At 36.8% G+C, this 20,993-nt stretch overlaps 1 protein-coding gene and 1 long non-coding RNA gene across 2 annotated transcripts in view; both read right to left on the bottom strand.

The window, feature by feature from the left end:
• Positions 1-20,993, bottom strand: part of LOC126020538 (uncharacterized) — a 725,825-nt gene that overhangs the window by 109,418 nt on the left and 595,414 nt on the right. The gene's annotated exons all lie outside the window — the stretch shown is intronic.
• The window catches only part of CREB5 (cAMP responsive element binding protein 5), a 426,942-nt gene that overhangs the window by 103,630 nt on the left and 302,319 nt on the right, over positions 1-20,993 (bottom strand). The window contains exons 5-6 of the mRNA XM_049781993.1: positions 5,881-6,007; positions 1,699-1,809 (exon numbers count right to left, since the gene is read on the bottom strand). Coding sequence (XP_049637950.1) covers positions 1,699-1,809; positions 5,881-6,007 — 238 coding nt within the window. The remainder of the gene's footprint in view (positions 1-1,698; positions 1,810-5,880; positions 6,008-20,993) is intronic.

Raw genomic sequence — 20,993 nt, 5'->3', positions numbered from 1 at the left:
GTGGGCTAACAGTTTTTTTTAATACAATTAACTTTTATTTTCAACTGATATTACTCATGATTAATTTGCCATGTAATCTTTTAATTTTATATCTTAAAAAGTATAAAAATGGTGCTCCATTTAGATACATTTTACTTTTAATTATCAAGAGAGGGGGTTCTTCTTAGTCAATTGGTGGCAATGAATCCAGTAAAAATCAATATATAAGGAACTCAGCTTCAGACATGTGTATTAGAAAGTACCTATAGATTGCCTGGGAGGTCTTTGATGCAAACAAGATAATTCCAATAAAATGTGGTAGAGAGTAGAGGTGGAGTAAACATTCAATGCTCAGATCCAGAGCTCATATTAGCAAAATAAATAACTTAATTTTGCTCTTAACTTAAGTATCTTCACAGTCCATTAAAAGAATTCCTTTAAAAAGAAAGAAAGAAAGTTAAATGGCATAGCTTCGGTCTACAAAATAAATGCCAGCTTGAACTTCCCTCTGCCAGCAAGTATTTGGTTTGGCGCTGGAGGACCTGGGCTGAAAAAATATTTGTCAGTTCCAAAAAGATTTCACAAGCTTTGCTGGAGAGGCTGGTGCCATGTGGCATATCCCTAGGTCTGGGGCATAGAAAGGGAACACTCCTACCACAGATTTGCCCTGGCCAGCATAGCCAATGCTAACACTTCCTTAGGTCAAGATGCTGCAAGTCAAAAGAGTGAATTTTCAAAGAGCAAGTAACTAATTCAGGCATCCCCCCGAAAAAAAAAAAAAAAACTTGCTGGCAAGGAAAGCAAAGTCACTGAACTTTGATGGCTCTGTTTCCCAACTATCAATAACAGCCCAAAGCAACTACAAGGCATGATCCCTGGCACAACCTGTCATTGAGAAAACCACATGAATCTCAAATTCCTACATACTATACTAAACCAAGAACAGGTAGCCAAAAAAAAAAAAAAGGAAGCAAAGTAAAAACAATCATACATTATGATGATCTTATTTCATGTTCAGCTTTTCATGAGACAAACATGGAATGGCTTATAATTTCATAAAACGTAAGTAACACTTTAGCTAATATCACATCTACGCAGTGATTTTCAATATGAAGGAAGAAATTGGTTATCAGGATTTGGAAATACTAGCCAAACTGTCCATATAGCTAAAGCCTCAGAAGGCTGTGACATAGAATCAGGAATTTCAGGTACATAGAATCAAGAGAAAAGGATTCTGATACATTCAAATAAGTCACATTTAACCACTACCACAACAAGAACAACACAAACCAAAAATACCACTTTATCTTCATAATAACATGTGCTTAAAAATCCAAGTCTGTTTTCCTGGGATGGGCTTGAGAATAACAGCATTGAAACTTTAACTACTCTTGAAGTCCTCCAAGTCTAGGTAATTTCTGTCCAGTTCACGTTATTCACAAAACATCTCCCATTCATTTCTCTGAGTCTTCTCAAACTTTTCAAACTTCTGTCTCTTTCGCCAAGAGCAAACAAAGCTCCAACGATACATGATACCAAGTTTTACTAATACATGCCCTCCAAGAGACAGCCAAGTTCCAAATTATTTTCCACAGAAACACCCATTCAACTGCAAGAAAGATGGAGGGAGCCATCTACTCAACTTGGTTGCTGTGTAGAAGTCAGAATCAAAACCAACAGGCAAAGTCATAAGATCAAAAAGGATGATGTGTGCCTTACCATTTTGGTTTCTGAGTGCATTGGCTGGACTTGAGGAGAAGCACAGGGGTTGCTGAGATTCGGGCCCTGCATTCCCAGAAGGCTGGAGTTCACTGACATTTGTCTCTCCATCTAAGAGAAGGAAAGGAACAGAGTTAGCAGTCTGAAAACAGCGAGAGGTAATCCACAGGGCTGCATTTCTCAAACAGATCACTTAGAATTTCTTGGAATAACCTGGCAGAAAGTATATGCACTCCTGAAACTTAAGCCTCAACACAACAAAAAATCTTAAAAAAGCTGCACTTTCTAGAGCAGAGTCAAATGTGCAAAAGGACCGTGTTGTTATGGCAAATCACTTCTAAACAAAAGCATTGTCTATTTCTACTCTTGCAAAATGCCAACCACTCAATTCTATAGCTGTAAAAATCAACATATGCATTAAAAATTCTGGAAGGATATTTAATCTAGCAAATAGTTTTCCATTTTCTCTTCTCCTTATTTTTCTTTTTGGTTTATTATTTGGGCCATTTCCAGCTGTGCTCAAAGTTACTCCTAATTCTGTACTCAGAATTACTCTGAGCAATACTCAGTAGACCATATAGGATGCCAAAGAACCCTGGTCAACCATGTGTAAGGCAAGCACCCTATCTGCTGTACTATCGCTCAGGCTCCACTTCTCTTTATATTTTATCTATTTATTCATTTGGGTTTTGAATCACACCCAGAGTATTCAGGGAATAATCTTTTCTCTGCATTCAGAGATCACTAATGGTGGGCTCAGGGGACCATAGGAGATATTGAGGATCTCAACTGCATCAGTTGCATGCAAGGCAAGCATCCTCCACACTTTACTATGATTCCAGCTTCATCTCTTTAAATTTTATGTAAAACATGCAACAATTTATAAATTAAAATTAATCAGAAAATCAGCAATGCTTTCAAATATGATGAGACTTTCTATCATTCTAGCTCATATAAGCAAAATCCAAATGATCCAGAACAAAAATTTGTACTGCAGCCCCTTATAATCTAATAGCAGTGACTTTAGGCATTAAAGCTGGTCTAGGTTTTTGGGTAGGTGAAGTAAACAGCTGAATATATTGAGTGACAAATGATGGACTGCTCCCACATTGTCCTGCCTAAGTGTCAGAAGTGAACATCGCACAAATCCCTAAGTTGACTTCTGGTATTTTGGGCTCCAACATATCTCTTTAAAAACTAAGTAGAGAAAAATCTCTATTTCATCAGGGAAGGTGTGTCTGGTTAATAGTTTCTGTTTAGCAGAAAACTAGCACGTTTCAATAAAGTCAAGTAAAGCAAGTATGTTATATACATACAGAAAACAAAATGGCTTTCCTGATTGCAGGAGTAGGGAAAACTGGAATTTCTTATACAAGAGATTTTTTCCATTTTCCAGAGGATGAAAATAAAAATAATGGTCGAAAATTGTAGAGAACAAGATTTCCACTCAAAGTTAGCATAGCTAGTACTGGGCAGTGAAGTTCCTTCTCACAGAAGTGCCACATAGTGGGGCCAGGCATGGAGACCTACCACACTAGCAATGAGACTAATAGTTGAGCAGAGATTCTTCTAGGTCCTCGCCATTGTTGAGATTCCTTAATGGCAAACCCTGCTTATATACCCCAAACATGGAGGATAATTAAGATATGAATGTGTTAGTAGGTTAGTAGGGAAGCTTTCTCTGAATCTAATAACTGACCCGGAGAAAGTACAGCCTCTCACAGAAAAGTGTCATAGTAGTCTTAACTTCACCTGTTGTCTAGCACTGGCTTGTTATGTGAAACTGTTTGAAATGAAGCCATTTTTTTTTGAAGAATGTCCCATATCCTCTAGAGGATTCCATCAAACCTCCTGAGGCATTCCCAATCTGGTACAATAAGTGTCATTTTCAGGTCAGTGATATAACTCAGGGGTCTGGAGTGCATGCTTTCTGTGTGCAAGGCCCAGTTTCATTTTCTATCACTTGGTCCCCAGAGTATCTCTAGGATCCTGTGCTGCAGAGGTAACCTCCAAGTATTTCTGGGTGTGTACCCTAAACCAAAAATATACTCTCACATTCAGGCTACCAAGGTGCTCCAATTTGGGAAGGGGGCACACCTAGCAGTGCTCAGCAGTATTCTGGTATCATTCATAATTCTGTGCTCAATAGTGATCCCTGGCAGTGCTCAGGGGACCATATGTGGTTTCAGTGATCAAACTGGAGTTGTGGTGTGCAGGGTAAGTGCCTACCGTTTATACTATATATCAAGTGCAGGAAGATAGAATTTTTTAAAAAATATACTTTTAACGACTGGAATGTTAGTTCAGTTGTTAAGTTTTTGCCTTGCATATGGCAGACCCACAGATTCAATCCTTGGAATCCCAAATTCCTGATTGCAGAGCCAGGAGTAACCACTGAGCACCAGAGATTATGACCCAAAAACCGAAGAAAAAATTTTTAATTTCAGTAAAACATATATAAACATACAATATATTAGTAGTTATTATATATAATGCCCACAAAAATAACAAATATATAATTATAACTGCTTTGAACTATATGGGTGAGTGCCACGTTGTACACTCCTGCTTGCTAGTTTCAAAATCAGAAAGATGCTCTACACATTCTTATGCCAATAGAGGTTGGCAACAAGATGTTGGGAGAACATGTCACTCTTTTTTATAAACTGATAATTTTCTCCTAGAAAAAAATTAAATTCAAATAAGCTTTGCTTTTAGTTTTCCCAAGGAAGATCATCGCAAAGTAAAAATTATTGTTTAACAACTTCCCTGTTCCCAGCCTTGGCACACAACAAAGACAAGGGACAGTAGGCTGCTCACAACCTTGGATCCAGTCAACCATGCTTCCCGCTTTCTGGAAAAATCACAGTGTCTGACTCTTTCCACCTCATGACTCACAAATTAAACAGAATATTCAAAACAAGCTGATTTCTCCATATTAAAATAACTGCATTTTTCCACTATAGTGCAAAATAATTTTCTGGTGTTTAGTATTAATAAGGCACCAAGCTTTGATAAGCTAAGTAGAATGGAGAAGAAAACAAACAAACACATACACACACACATACACACAAATACACACATATGCACATCCTGTCCCCTTCTGAAGCTTTGTTCAATTCTAAGGAACTTTGAGTACAGCAGGTAAAACATCAGATTAAGGAGTTCACTCAGTTTAAACTACATGAAGAAACAAATTGAAAAAGACATGTTAAAAAGAACCATAATTCACTCAACTTTTTGTCACTAAAAGTACATACTTAGAGCTAAGCTTATATTTTTTATGCAGGATGCCTGGGTTCGATCCTCTATGGCTGGGAACAACTCCAAAGTCCCATTAAGGTTCCAAAGTCAAACCAAAAAATGGGTGCTAATGTTATTAAATTATTTTAGCATGTGACTTTCAAGATAGTACTTTATAACCTCCTGTAGCTCTTTGAAGGCAAACAAGTAGACGAGAGACAGACTATAAATCCTGATTACCTCCCCATTTAGTTCTGTGAGTTTAGCCAAGTAATCCAGCCTCCAAGGATCCAGTTTCACTACCTGTAAAATGGGAAAGCAATGTGTCCCTTTTACATACTGGTTTGTGGAGACAGGGAGAAAGAATCTATGTATCATGCAATGCCTGAAAGATTGGGCTCTGGAATCAGAATTCCTGGATTCAAATCTCTGCAACTTTCTTTGTCACTGGCCTAGCTACTTGATTGACTCTCTTTATTCAAAAATAGGGTTAATAATGAGATCTCTTGCTGCAGTATTTAGCACATGGTAAGCGTTCCAAAAATGCTGGTGTAATGAAAAGCACATGAGGTGCACCAATGTATATTTGCAGCTATTTCAGGCCAAGATTATTTTTGTTATTGTTATAAATATCACTGAGGATGAATGAACAACTCCCTGGCAATTTAGATACAGCTATAAATGTTCATGTCCTGAAATTAGTCCCTGATGCGGTGATCGCTGGTGTCACCTGTAGGAATGTGGAAGAAACTTCTGGTAGGCAGCATCAAAGGATGGGGGACCTAAAAGGCTGCCTCAAGATAGACAATAGGCTGCAAGGAAAACTGGCAGGTAACTCCACTTTCACTCTAAAGTCTCTCCTGCCATTCAGCTTAGTTCTTGGCTTTTCCATAACTCTTGCAAAAGGCACAAGTCTCAGCAGACGTGAGACACACTTACTGGCATCAAGACGGCAGAAGATCCCGGCATAGTGGGGTTGGGCAGGGTCCCAGGCATGGAGGCTGGCATAGGCTGTCTGTGTCGGCTATGGAGATGGAGCAGAGAAGAAAGAGAGCCTGGGACAGGCCTGGGAACAAAGACAAACAGCAAATATTAATCCTAATGCCCTGCACCAGGGAATCACGGCCTGCTGCCTCCCTCTGTCCAGAGCAGGAGATAACCCCATGGAATAAGAAACAAATCAGACTTGCTGATGGGAAGGGAACCACATAATTGAGAATCTTAGGGAAATCATAACAAGTAAAACAGAAGCCTGGCTTCCTTTGCTGCTTCCTATTTAATACATCAAATTCCATTTAATTTCTTGACCTCTATTATCTAATCTATGTTCAATAGTCCAGAAACCACTGACCGCTTCTAGAATCCCCCATCTTAGGAAAGGGATTATATGGCCAAACTCTGTGTTGCTTCAGAGATCTCTGTCCTCTGACAATCTCTGAGTCTGAGATTCCGGTGCATTTGTTTTATCTACATGCTCCCATGCTGTAACCTGGAAGCCTCCCTGTCTTTGCTCTGGATATACTTCCACTAGCTACATTTGCAGAGTCAACTTCATTCATGAATTTCCAATAGGAATCTGCCCTGATTTTTTTTTTTTTTCTGAGTTCTCTGTTGTGAGTGGAAAAAAACCAAAGCCAGGTCACAAACTAAAGCAGCCAGATGGAGGCTCACCACACTCTGGCTAGCCTTTCTCTGGTGAGTCCAGAGCCCAGCCCCCAGTTACCAATCCCTCATTTCATAATAACTCGAGGTGTTAGGCTGTTTGACAGGAACAGATCTTGGCCTGACCTGCAGGACTTGGGTAAGCATTCCTCTGGGGAGTACACAGTTTGAGTTTTTGCTTCAATTTGCCAGAAAATTGTTTTAAGGGCCCTAAATTGATTTAATGAGCCAGGGAATGTGGGGCTGAGGGAAAAGGGGAATTATTTGTGTTTATTCAAAATAGCAAACAAATGACCTCTTTGGCTTCATTCTCAATCTCCTGATGCTTTTGCTCTGGGGAGTTGTATACATGTCAAGCTGTTAAAGACTTAACAACAAATAAATAAAACAAAACAAATAAACAAACACCCCACAGGACCTTTGCATTTCCCATGTTAAACAGTCTGGAAGCCATGACAGAAATAAGATCTTCCAAAATTAATGCATTTTCTGGAAAACAAAACAATTGTGTCATCCTCAGAACTGGTCTGGTTACAGATAGAGATGTCCTGTACAGGTTGCCACCTCCCCACACTGTCCTGAAGAATGATTTCACCCAGAACTCAGCAGAGAAATAGAAGGAACTTATTCTTTGGAGTTCATTGATGGACCATGGGCCAGTGACGTGGCTCAAATGGTAGAGCAAATGCACTGCTCATGCAAGGCCTGGGGCTTTATCCCAGACACTGCATGGCTCCCCAAAGGTCATAAGATGTCACACCTTGTCCCCAGCACCAACAGCCTAGCATTGTAAGGAGTGAGCCTTATGTCAATTAAATAAAGCAGTAAATAATGTTGTTGTTTTTTTTTTATAATCCCCAGGAACTAGGGAGATTTAATCCCCAGGAGCTAGGAAAATAGCCAATGGGATAAAGTACATAGTTTGCATGCTAGAATTTTGTGCTCAATCCCCACAACATATGGTCCTCCAAGAACTACAAAGAGAGATGCTCAGAGCATCTTCAAGTGTGGCCCCCAAGAAAAAAATATAAAATTCCTAGAATTAGAGACCACTGTCCTTCATGGCTAATTCATGAAGTCATGGAAACTGAAATGGAAGAATTCTAACATGTTCTTCCTTCCCATTGCTGCTACAATTCCAAAGAAAGTGAATTTTTTTATTCTTCCAACTGAGAACTCCTTTGAAAATAAAACTAGCTGTCATAGGCACACATATCATATAAGGATTAGTTACAAATGTTTACAATATTGAAAAGTTGAATATATAAAATATAGAAGACAATAAAACTTGGATAAAGCATATGTAACTGTATACAAATCCCACTCAGTTTTATTCATTGGATGTGTAGCTGAGTAGTTATGAAGACAGCTAATATAAGCAGTTTATAATCATAAAACAAGTGTTCTCAGGAAAGCAAATAAAGTATTATAATTATTTCTTCCCATATAGACTATATGGATTTCATATAGTCTATATGGGAATAATATTAATAAAAAATGGAAATAATAAATAATCTATATGGAATATAGTTAATAATAAGGTTTATTTTATACTTCCAGGAAATTACTGGTTACAATTGCTCCAAAATTGGAGCAAAATATACGTATGTATATATTTCTATAGTGTTTGTGTTTTATTTAGGATCTTTAATTAAAAGATATGTATATAAAATAATATCAGGTTTACTCATGGTGAGTTCCTCTCAGTACATTAATCATCTGAACTCCCTAGTTTCATGAGACAGGTTAACAAAGAACATCTCAACCCAGCTATACCACTCCTAGAAATATACCCTAGGAACACAAAAATACAATACAAAAATCCCTTCCTTACACCTATATTCATTGCAGCACTATTTACCATAGCAAGACTCTGGAAACAACCAAGATGCCCTTCAACAGATGAATGGCTAAAGAAACGGTGGTACATATACACAATGGAATATTATGCAGTTGTCAGGAGATGAAGTCATGAAATTTTCCTATACATGGATGTACATGGAATCTATTATGCTGAGTGAAATAAGTCAGAGAGAGAAAAACGCGGAATGGTCTCACTCATCTATGGGTTTTAAGAAAAATGAAAGACATTTTTGCAATAATAATTTTCAGGCACAAAAGAGAAAAAAGCTGGAAGTTACAGCTCACCTCATGAAGTTCATCGCAAACAGGGATGAGTTTAGTTAGAGAAATAACTACGTTTTGAACTATCCTAATAATGAGAATGTACAAGGGAAATAGAAAGCCTGTCTAGAGTACAGGCGGGGGTTGGGTGGGGAGGAGGGAGATTTGGGACATTGGTGACGGGAATTTTGCACTGGTGATGGGTGGTGTTCTTTACGTGACTGAAACCCAAATACAATCATGTATGTAATAAAGTTGGTTAAATAAAAAAATTAAAAAAAGAAACCTTGGTGATGGTTCATTATACACTACTACTCATTCATTTGTCTACTATACAGAAAGGTATATAGACAAAGAATAAATATGCATAAGTATAGATATATTTATATATATTCATACATGTATTGTGGATACATATACATAAATACAGGATTATACTTATTTCTGTTCCCTTGGTCACAGGAGAGAACACTTTAATTATAGACATCTAGAGACAAGTAAAAGCTGTCTAAAAAAAGACAGCCCAAGACAATTTACAACATTATCCTTATCAGCAAAGGATAACATTAATATGGGGACATATTAATTTACATTTTGTTTTTAACATGACATTAAAAATAACCTTGGTTATCAGATTTCATTGATGGGTTATTATTTTGATAAAGCAATTTAATGATTATGTCAATAGATATACAAAGGTAATTAAATTTAAAATGAGCTTTAAATTTCTTCAAAGTATGGAAAATGCCCAGTTGTACAGAATAACTGGAAAATGGTATTTTTTCATTTAATTTCAATGTTCCTGTTTGCTTGGTTATTTCCACACTATGCATCTATACATTAGATTTTATTTATTTATTTCATTTTATTTTTTGGGTTTTTGGGTCACACCCAGCAGCGCTCAAGGGTTACTTCTGGCTCTATGCTCAAAAATCACCCCTGGCAGGCTCAGGGACCAAATGGAATGCCGGGATTCGAACCACCGTCCTTCTCCATGCAAGGCAAACACCTTAGAGCTGTGCTATCTCTCCAGCCCCACATTAGATTTTAAAATACCAAGCATTCTTTATTAGTTAACAAATATTATTATGGTATTGCATTTCCCTGAACTATAATAATAATCACCCAATGATACCAATCATTGGCAATCAATGATACCAATCAATTGGCAATGTAAATATGAAAAATAATAATTTGAGAACATAAATTATAACTTTGTGTTCTACATTTTGTGACTTGTTTTATAGATTCTATGAACAATTTCTGATAAACTTGGGATTTTAAAACTATAAAAATTCAAAGAAAACATATCTAATCCTATCTATCACTATATGTGCAAAAGATAAAATGAGGATTGCTATGTAAATTGTTCAGAATTATCAGATTGCAGAAACAAGCTTGGTATTGGAATCACTGTTTTGATCATCTATTTATTTTTATGTATATAGAAATAAGCATTAGTTAATTCTTGGCACTTGAATAAAATTTCTTATATTACACTTACACAGTTTTATATTTACCTAAGTATTCCCACCATCACATAATTTGTCATGCAATGTGGTACACAGACAACATTACACTCATTTTATTCAGGATTAAGCTATATGCAAAAACACTTAAGTCTGCTGAGGTGCTGTGGGTCATGAACAGAAGCAGGGCTTCCACTTAAATTACAACCTGAAGCTTTCCCACCACATCTTGAGGGCTTCCATCACTAAACTGTTATTTATTTTCTAGATTAAAACAAATCCATGGTCCATTTTCCATGATATGCACAATGCTCCCTGCTAAAAATTCGGCAGTATTGCTAACATAAGAAGTTACTCATCTGTGAGAATTTGTTTTTCCCTTTAAATACACACACATGTACTACATACACACAAACTTCCCAAACAACACATCAGTTAGACTTTGAAAATAAGAGGGTGAATTGCAGTAAAGTTGTGAAAACAAAGACCCAACAGTCGTTCTCTAGTGCAGGCTTGTTGCCATGAGCTAATAATTCCAGACTTTGAGCAAGCCGAGCCTCCTTTTTAATAACCATATGCCTCTAGGTAAAGAATTTCTACTAAAGATTACTGAGGTATGGAACAAGGTAAGATGTGTGAGCTCATGTTGGATTGTTCAATTACTAAACTGAGTCTCGAAGCATTAAGCATTTTCCAACTTGACAGATTATTTCTCTTTATACACTTGTATAAACATACTGCTTATGGCTGAAATCTATGTAAGCTTTTCTTTCAATTAAAATGTCAGGGATGACAGACTGTGTTTTCTCTGTCCTTAACAGAATGATAGGCACCACAGCAAATGATTTCATGTCCTTATTTCCACCCCACTCCTCCAAAGGATAATTTTTACTATGGGGGCATCTGAGAAGCATTGGCTGCATATGCAGGTCTGCTTTGACCTTGGACATGTCTGAATTGCATGAAGGAGCTAAGGGTCAGTGCTTTTGTTTAGAAAATCTCAGAAGGATCACTGCACACAGCTCTCCTTTCCCAGGTCTTCAAAAGACTTGTGACACCCTGGGGTTGTCTATTAAACTCGTAGGCCAGACAATCTGTTGGGTTTGTGGTCAGGCTGGAAAAAAGGCAAAACAAACAAATAAACAAACAAAACAAACCTCCTAGAAGACAAAAGTAAGCATCAAAATCAGACTAAAGACATTAAGAAATCTTGAGATCAAAAATAACAACAAAAGGACTTGTGGGGTACAGGGCAGAAAAAAATGTCAAAGTAAATTCTTAACGGGAAGAGCAGGAATGCCAGAAGAAAGAGATTTCGTTTGCTGTAAGGGTCTTTATGCCATCATTTGTCCAGTCATAACTTCATGCCACAGCCCATATCACAGCTTCCCATAAAGATAAGAATTAGATCCTAGGACTGAAAATGAAAAGCTATTCTTTATTTTGTAAGACGATATGTCTCAGTCTGGTAGTAATACAGTTGGCTGTGAAGATACATAGATTGAACCCTGGCACACAGTAAGTGGGAAGTACCTAAATTACATTCCAAAAATCAGGAAAGGGGGTCACCCAAATAGTGCCCAGGGGGTTTAGGGCCCTACTAGTGATTCCCAACCAAGTAAGCCAGCAGTTCAGTAACCCAATACAAGGACAAGAAGATCAATGTTTCTCAGGCATTGTGTTGGAGATTACCCGAATCATTCTATGAGAATTCAGAGCCTCCAGAGCTGCATATGATGTACTCAGCGGACCCCACGACTGTACCTAAGATGCTCAGAGAATAATGTGGAACTAAAATTTGAATCAGGGACAGTCTCATGCCTGTACTTTTCTCTGGCTTAAGCTTTAATTCTTAATGTTGATTCCATAAAAAAAAAATGGATTATTCCTGAGCACAGCTGAGTGTGGTCCAAACACCAAATAACAACAAAAAAAGTACTTGATAAAGTCTTGATACACTTTCTCTCATATAAGTGTAGCTTGATTACACACAGGCTCAATAAAGCGTATTGCCCTTTCTTTATGTTTGTTTACAGAAAGCATTTAGGCTTCCCTTAACCTTTCTTAAATGAATTGTTGTGGCACCCTAAATTGGTAAGTTTACCAAACCCTAGTTTGGTAAAATCATTTTGTCTAGATTGAAATGAAGAACTAAAGAGGGGAATACACATTTATTCTCCTTGATACCTTATGTGTATTTCTCCAATCTTCCAATTGATATTAAGCTACGAGTTGACAGCCCTGGGTCCTTTCTGACACCAAAGGCAAATTCTCCATTTCAGCTAGAGCCCAGCAGCCTCTGGCATCTTAGCTAGTTAATCTCCATATCATCTACACTGTCTAGTTGAAATTCTCGTCTCAACACATCTAACACTACACATACTTATAGCCCCTATGAAGATGAATAGGGAAAGAAAAGAGTGGTATCCAGCCTTATGCTGCAGAGATTCCCACTGAAGACTAACTACAAAGATTTGCTTTCAATACAGCAGGAGAACAGTAAACAATGGGAAAGCCATGTAAAAAAAATACTAGGTTCAGTGAGTAAAAATAATAGTATGGAAGGCTCTTCCAGTACCAACCAGCTCTATAAACTCAGTATGCTATACCAAGTAAAATATGTTTAATGAAATTATGATACAAGCAGTGAACAAAGCACCAGAAAGCCTGAGAGTCAAAATGAGAAAACTATAATCAGAAGTGATTTAAATGAAGAGTATATAAAAAACCAAATAGAAGATCTAAGAAGCAGAATGACATCACCTATGAGCTCTAAGGTAAGAAGCTTCTAAAAAATGTAAAATTTCAAAAAACACTATAACATAAACTATGAGGAATAATATTGATGACTTTGAGGAATAGGAAAGCAAATTTAGTGAATTATTAGTTGAAGAAATCATAGATAAGAATTTCCAGAACTAGAGTGACAATAAAGCAAGTATACAGCATGTAGGGCACTTGCCTTCCCCATGACATGATCTATCTCTGTCATCCCATATGGTCTTCTTAGCCCATCAGGCTAATTCCTGAGCACAGACCCAGGAGTAACCCCTGATGCGATTCAACAATAAAAACAAAAACCAAAGAAAAGAAACTTCCCAGAGTGCAGGAAACTCAAGAGGCCATATCATTCTCAGCAAAAACTGGCCCTTCTGCAAAACAATAAAAAAGAATCATGGCCTACTGACTTAAAATAACAAAATTCAAAAGTAAATGGTGGATTATGATTTTAAAACACCTCATCAAAAATAATCTATCCAACTAAATTATCATTCATAGTTTAAGAAGCAGTATAAAGCCTCATGAAAAACCAGTTTTATAAAAGTTTTAGAGTAGCTTCTTTGTTTTTAAATAATTTCTTATTTAAGCACCATAGTTACAGAAATATTCATAGATGGTTTTCAGTCATAGAATGCCCTTCATCAGTGCAACTTTTCCACCACCAATGCCCATTTCTCTCTTGCCTTGCCCCCTAACTGTCTCTGGGACAGGCATTCTGCTTCTCTTCCTCACTATCATTGTCATGGTAGCTGTCAGTGCAGTTAATATTCTAATTTCTCTTTGTGGCAAGGTTAAAGAAGCTTCTTTAAAAGAAAGAAAATTTCTCAGCACTTTACTATTAAGCATAGCATTTATTTATGGAGTTAAAACTACCTTCCAATATACTTCTAAGAAAGGTTGCTTAATCCCAGCTTGCTAAGGTTTTTATACATTTTTCATAATGAACTAACTTTTCATTAATATTTTTTTTGGTTTTTGGGTCACACCTGGCAGCGTTCAGGGATTAATCTCTGGCTCTACGATCAGAAATCGCTCCTGGCAGGCTTGGGGGACCAAATGGAATGCTGGGATCCGAACCACCATCCTTCTGCATGCAAGGCAAATGCCCCACCTCCTTGCCATCTCTCTGACCCCTTTTCATTAATATTTATGTCTGTTCAGGTGAGCCATATTATGTTCATAGTGATTTTATTACTGTATTTTACATATTAATAGAACTATTTAGTTCATATATATTATGATATGATCAACTATATAGTTAAGGCCAATACTTACTTCCTTTTAGGATAAAACACAGCTTCATACTTTTTTAACGAATATTGAGATTCTTCTCTCCTTACTATTAGTGGACTCTATATTTGTAGGGTTTATCTATTTAAAAATATTTTAATAGATTAGAACGGAATTATCTATACTATTAATTTTTAAATGTGCATATTTGTAAAAATATGAAACATAGTTTTAAAAATATCAACATATTTTGATTTACAACTTTGTGAAATTTCAGAATTTTAGTTTTATTTATATATATGAGTATATAGATAAACCTTCTTATGTGTGTATGTGGGATATAAAGAAGTGTAGCAAGGGACTAACAAATGTCCCAAAGCATCAGAAAAGGAGATTTTATTTACAGACTGAAAACAAAGTGTGGGGCAGTGATGGAAGCTGGAAGAACCTTGGAATCTGGGCCTTGGGAATGGTGGAATGTTGGAATGATGGACCAATGAAAAGTATAATGAACAATATTGAAAATAATGAACCTCAATTTGCTATTTCACCCTGGATTCATGCCCTAGCACTGAAAAGGAAGGATGGAAAAAAATAATACTTTATGAAAAAAAATATCCCTTGAGAGAAGGGATTTTGTTATGAGCAATGTTTCTTTACTATTTTAAGCAAATTAAAAATTTTTTTCATCAGAACATAATGAAGTAGAGTGGGAAATGAACATACATTTGTTACATGGATAATACTTACCTTCTAAAATCAGAAGCAAAAAATTTGGATTCAGGAGCTGTTCTACTTGAGTTGGAATTCTAGCTTTGCATCAATATGAGCTGTGTGACCTAGAGCAAGTTATTTGGTCTCTCTGTGCTCTAATTTTGTTAATTTAGAAACATCTCTCAATTATGAAAATGAGAGAATATATTTATCTCATGACATAGAATGAGTTCCTACATATCCTTTTTCACTAGCATCTCTAGGGTGGCCCAACTAGCTCAGAGTAGCCTCATATTCTTAGGCTCCTGAAATGAACAGAAGGTCTGGTTGGCTGAAAACTAGAGGTGGGTCTCTCAGACCCCCCCCAGCAGTACTTGGGAGTTAGTTTCTATATACGCATATATATGTATATATGCATTTATATATAATGTATATATGCATTATATATAAATGCATATATACATTTGTACATAATGTATATATACATTTATACATATACAGACTTTACTCAGTAAAAAGTATTCCTACTATGAAATACTGCTCAAGAAATAAATTAATCACTGTACTTCAATCATTAAGCAGTCTCTTAACATTGTCACCTTAAAGAATACCCATCCTGGGATTGGAGTGATAGCATAGTGGTAGGGCATTTGTATTGCATGTGACAGACACAGGACAGGTCTAGATTTGGTCCCTGGCATCCCATATGGTCCCCCGAGCCTGCCAGAAGTGATTTCTGAGTAAAGAGCCAGGAGTAACCCTGAAAGCTGCCAGGTGTGGCCCAAAACCCAAAAATAAATTTAAAACTTAAAAAAAGAAAAGAATGCCCCTCCTTAGCTTTAAAGAACTGCAATGAACAAATAATAAGTGTCCCAAACTTCCTGTACATATAAGGCATTTCTTTAAAAACCCATCAATGTAAGAGTTCTTATTCCTTTTATGGAATGAGTTCTCCATATTTTTACAGAATTAAAAATTACTTCAAAATATTTCTCAGAAAGAATGCTTGAAAATATTTCCTCAAAATGGGATCAAATCAGTTCCCCAGAGATCAGCCCTCAGTAACTTGTTTTCCCTAAAAACAATAACACAAATGTAATTGAAGCACTAATTGGACAAAAAGGAGAGTTTTCTGAGTCATCATTGAGAAGACATCATATTGTTTATGCCGCTTTTTTTTGTTTGTTTGGTTTCTTTTTAATGAGCTCATGTACTATACTATGTCTTGCTGCCAAGTTTCTGAAGTTGAATGGAAGGTATGCTAGTTCCCCTTTTAACAAAGGACAAATCTGAGGAAACAGCATAATTTTGTCTGAGAAAATGCACAAAAAATTCAACAGAATTTAGTTAAAATCTATGTTCTCTTTCAAAGATACCTTAGGATCAAGAGTAGATTTTTGCTAAGGCAGTTCGTAAGAATTATCTCTCGACTTTAACCCATTTTTTGACATTTCCTTTGGTGACAAAAACATGTGGTATCCCGAAGTGAATTTTGTCTTAATGTTGTCTGAGTATATCCTGGCCTCTTCCTCTTCTGCACCCCAGTAAAAGAGTCAACACAAATGTGTAGCAAATGTGGCAGCTCTTTGGAGATCTCAGTAAGCACATTCCTTTGACATACACTTAAACATGGTCCCCAGGCATGTCCAGCTGCTTCATCATTACATTATTGCTCTTTGAGCCCTAATTTTATAAACAGAAGTTGTCCTCACCACCTTTTCTGAGCCATTACACCAAGTAGGGCCTTTGGAAGTATTTCCAATATATTTTTCCCTAGTCATATTTTTAGTTACATTTATTTCCCTAGTCACATTTATTGCATTTAATTAATGATGAATAGTCCACCAATATCAAAAGCAAAAAATGCACTAAATACGTATCATGTTCTATACACTCTTATTTCAGATTTGGAAGTTTATTTGTTAAGTTAAACCACTTACATAATAACAGTTCATTTACAAATTTTATTTGAGACAATAGAAAGATCAACAAAATGGTCATTTATGGCACATATTAAAGATAGTATGGTGATAATATGTAAAGACAACTGAGAGAAACACTTTATGGTAGGAAGTTTGCCACAAAGAGCAGGGGAGTGCATTTAGGGCAGAGAAGGGACCTCTATGACAATGATAGTTGAAAATGATCATGGTAGATAAGAACTGGGTGCCGAAAGGAGGTACAGTGTATGCATAAAACCCCTTCAGTAACAATATTGCAAAATACAGTGTCTCAAAGGATAAAAGGATAAGACAGAAAGAGAGGGAGTGGAATGTCTGCTACAGAGGCAGACAGCAGGAAGGACAAGGATGAGGACAGGAGGAAACCTGGGGACATTACCGGCAGAAAATTTATAGCAGTGAAAGGTATGCATTGTATGACTGAAACCTCAATCATGAACAATTTTGTAACTGTGCATCTCACTCTAATTCAATTAAATTTTTATTTATAAATTTAAAAAATTTAAACCCCCATATCAAAATTGTCTTTTAGCCTTTTAGCTTTCTAATTCTAATTCACTAATAATTTTGAATGCTTTAAAAAGTATTTTCCCCAACTAGACAACAAATTTTGTAACTTGTATCTGCCTTGTTTATTAACACAGAAACTTCCAGAATTTAAAATGTGCACATGGTAACTAGTAGGTATTTAATATTTATTGAATTAATGAAAGTAGAAATATTAAAGACCTTTTCAACAGCAGCAAACATTGTGAACAGTGATCAATAAATTACCTTCATGATTCAATGAGAAGAACTTAACTGACTTACAAGTCAAGCTCTAATTTACATTAACAGCCTAATATAACCCAGTTCTGGTTTTAAGATGAATAATTGGTTAACTGCAAGGCAATCTGTACTTACTATCAGTACATGTTAGATTAAGCACAAAATCTCAGATGAGTTTTAGATCCATTTGTTTTTATGTCAAGTTATTTTTTAATTACATTTTAGGCTTTTCATAAGAAAGGCAAAGAATAATTCAGAAACTTCCATCTGTCTCTAATCCATAAAATAATTTAAAACTTGGATGCCTGCACTGCAATACTAAGTTGTACTTTATAATGTTCAGAGTTGTAGGCAAGGGGTTACCAATTACACCCAACTATGGTAAACTAAACATCTCTTTTTGTTCTGATTTATCAATATTGACAAGATTGCTCTTGAAATCGTCACACCAGTTGAAAATTAAATTCACTATGCAAGATAAACTTGGATTTTTAAAAATTCAATTGTTGTATATCTGACACCAATCTATACTATAAATATAGTATTGGATAGCTTAGAAATGCACTTTTTTAATTTCTATTTTCTTTTTTTTATTTAAACAACTTTATTACATACATGATTGTGTTTAGGTTTCAGTCATGTAAAGAACACCACCCATCACCAGTGCAACATTCCCATCACCAATGTCCCAAATCTCCCTCCTCCCTACCCAACACCCGCCTGTACTCTAGACAGGCTTTCTATTTCCCTCGTACAAGAAATGCACTTTTTTTTTTAAATGAAAAGTATGGCTGTGAAAAAAAACAATGGTAGTAATAAAAGGTAATACAGCTAACAGAGCTACATCATGCTAGAGCCTTTGCTAGATTTTATAGTATAAACACTGCATCAACTGAGGCAGAGACAATGTTTACTAGTGCTTGAAATAGGAGGGTGGATACAAATTTATGGCCATTCTATTAAGACTATTAAATCAGTCTCTTTTTTTCTTCTTTAGTGACTGATTTTTGCATCATTAATCTAAATTAGTCATACACTCAGATTAATTCATTGGAGTTAAAGCAATATACAGTTGAACTGATTCCTGTTGTTTTATTGTAAAAATCAAAATCTGCTTCCAAAATACGTTTATTTTTTCTACGGAGTTAAGGAATTTTTTTAAAAAGACTCATAAAAAGACCCTGAAATGTTTGTTTTTAGCATCGGACAGACTTAGAACATGAAGAGCTAGCTAGCTTTTAGTTAGCCAATAATTTGTCTACGGTATCAGTTGTTCATAAAGCACACTTGGAAAAAGCCAGTACATGCAGATCAAGAGACAAAATAAAAGGATTTTTGAATACAGGTTTCAATGAACAATACATGTCTGACTGGCTGAGAAAAATTTCTTTAATGAGGTATCTCTTAAAGTAAAATTCCTGCCGACTTGAAAGTTGTTAATAAGCATCCTCATTGCCGCGTGGAACAAATGAGCAGCCCCTCTGATTATGAGCCTTGTCATTTACATGTGATGTCTGCTTGCCTTCGTTCACTATACATGAATAATTCATGAAAACATTCACTAACATGCATGCCTGAATGTTCTGTAGAGGCAGAGTTGCCTGAGCTTACAGACATCCCCTCCCCATTTTAATAAGTCAGCATTTCTGTTTTGGTTTCTGTGGACTTTCAGCTTGCCAGTTATCACATTTTAACAAGTAGTTGTGGTGGAGACAGTGATCAGCATGATCCTCCAACATGCATCTTCCACATACAGCTTAATTTTATAGCAGAAAAATAAAAGCTTCAACTGCAAAAGACATCTCTGAAAAGAGCCCAATTCTGCACCCCTACAGATCGTCCTGAACTCCTTAGATTCTCAGACATTTAATTTAAAAACTTCTCACTAGTCTCCATCACTAATGCCTTCCACGAATTTCTTCTTGAACCCAAGGCAAAGTCTCCTTAGCAGTTTTTAAATGACTCTCCTAGGAGACCAAATGTATGTCTCTCTGCATCCCTGCCACTGGTCAGGAATTATTTCTGCTCTTCAGGAGGTGGTGCTGGAAATGGTCCCTTCTGTACTGCTTGCAGAAGGGAGGATGTGCCGGTGATGTGGAAGGAGTGGCTCAGAGGCAGCTGTGATTACAACCTGATGGACTCTACGACCTGAGGCTGCTAAAAGCTTGTTTTTCCCAAACTGGTCCTCTAAATGATAACACAGCACAAGTGCTGAGAAGGGAAGTTGTTCTCCAAAGAAACACTGACAAAGAGAGGTGATGGCTTTGGACTGAGCAATCTCTCATTAAGTTATATCCTAGCATAGAGCTGCAAACCCCACACCATTGTTGCAGTCAAATAACCCAGTGCCAGAGGATGGATGGGAAGAGCCGCTGGTCAAGCAGGAGCCATCTTTGGGGCTGTGCAGGGGAAGACCTGAGGCGCTCTAGTCCAAAGGAGCCCAGCTCTTAGGAAGAGGCCAACACTTACATGGAAAAGTAAAGTTCTTTAGCCATTGGAAGAGAATGCAGAGAAGGTTGAGAAAGAACAATAATCACCTCTACATTTCCAAATTCTTTTTTTTTTTTTTTTAATTTTTTTTTATTTAAACACCTTGATTACATACATGATTGTGTTTGGGTTTCAGTCATAAAAGGAACACCACCCATCACCAGTGCAACATTCCCATCACCCAAGTCCCAAATCACCCTCCTCCCCACCCAACCCCCGCCTGTACCCTAAACAGGCTCTACATTTCCCTCATACATTCTCAATATTAGGACAGTTCAAAATGTAGTTATTTCTCTAACTAAACTCATCACTCTTTGTGGTGAGCTTCCTGAGGTGAGCTGGAACTTCCAGCTCTTTTCTCTTTTGTGTCTGAAAATTATTATTACAAGGGTGTCTTTCATTTTTCTTAAAACCCATAGATGAGTGAGACCATTCTGCGTTTTTCTCTCTCTCTCTGACTTATTTCACTCAGCATAATAGATTCCATGTACATCCATGTATAGGAAAATTTCATGACTTCATCTCTCCTGACAGCTGCATAATATTCCATTGTGTATATGTACCACAGTTTCTTTAGCCATTCATCTGTTGAAGGGCATCTTGGTTGTTTCCAGAGTCTTGCTATGGTAAATAGAGCTGCAATGAATATAGGTGTAAGGAAGGGGTTTTTGTATTGTATTTTTGTGTTCCTAGGGTATATTCCTAGGAGTGGTATAGCTGGATCGTATGGGAGCTCGATTTCCAGTTTTTGGAGGAATCTCCATATCGCTTTCCATAAAGGTTGAACTAGACAGCATTCCCACCAGCAGTGGATAAGAGTTCCTTTCTCTCCACATCCCCGCCAACACTGTTT

The sequence above is a fragment of the Suncus etruscus genome, chromosome 10 (genome assembly GCF_024139225.1).
Source record: "Suncus etruscus isolate mSunEtr1 chromosome 10, mSunEtr1.pri.cur, whole genome shotgun sequence".
NCBI lineage: Eukaryota > Metazoa > Chordata > Mammalia > Eulipotyphla > Soricidae > Suncus > Suncus etruscus.
Note: the sequence above shows the minus strand (reverse complement) of the source record. Positions and strands in the feature narration are given on the sequence as shown.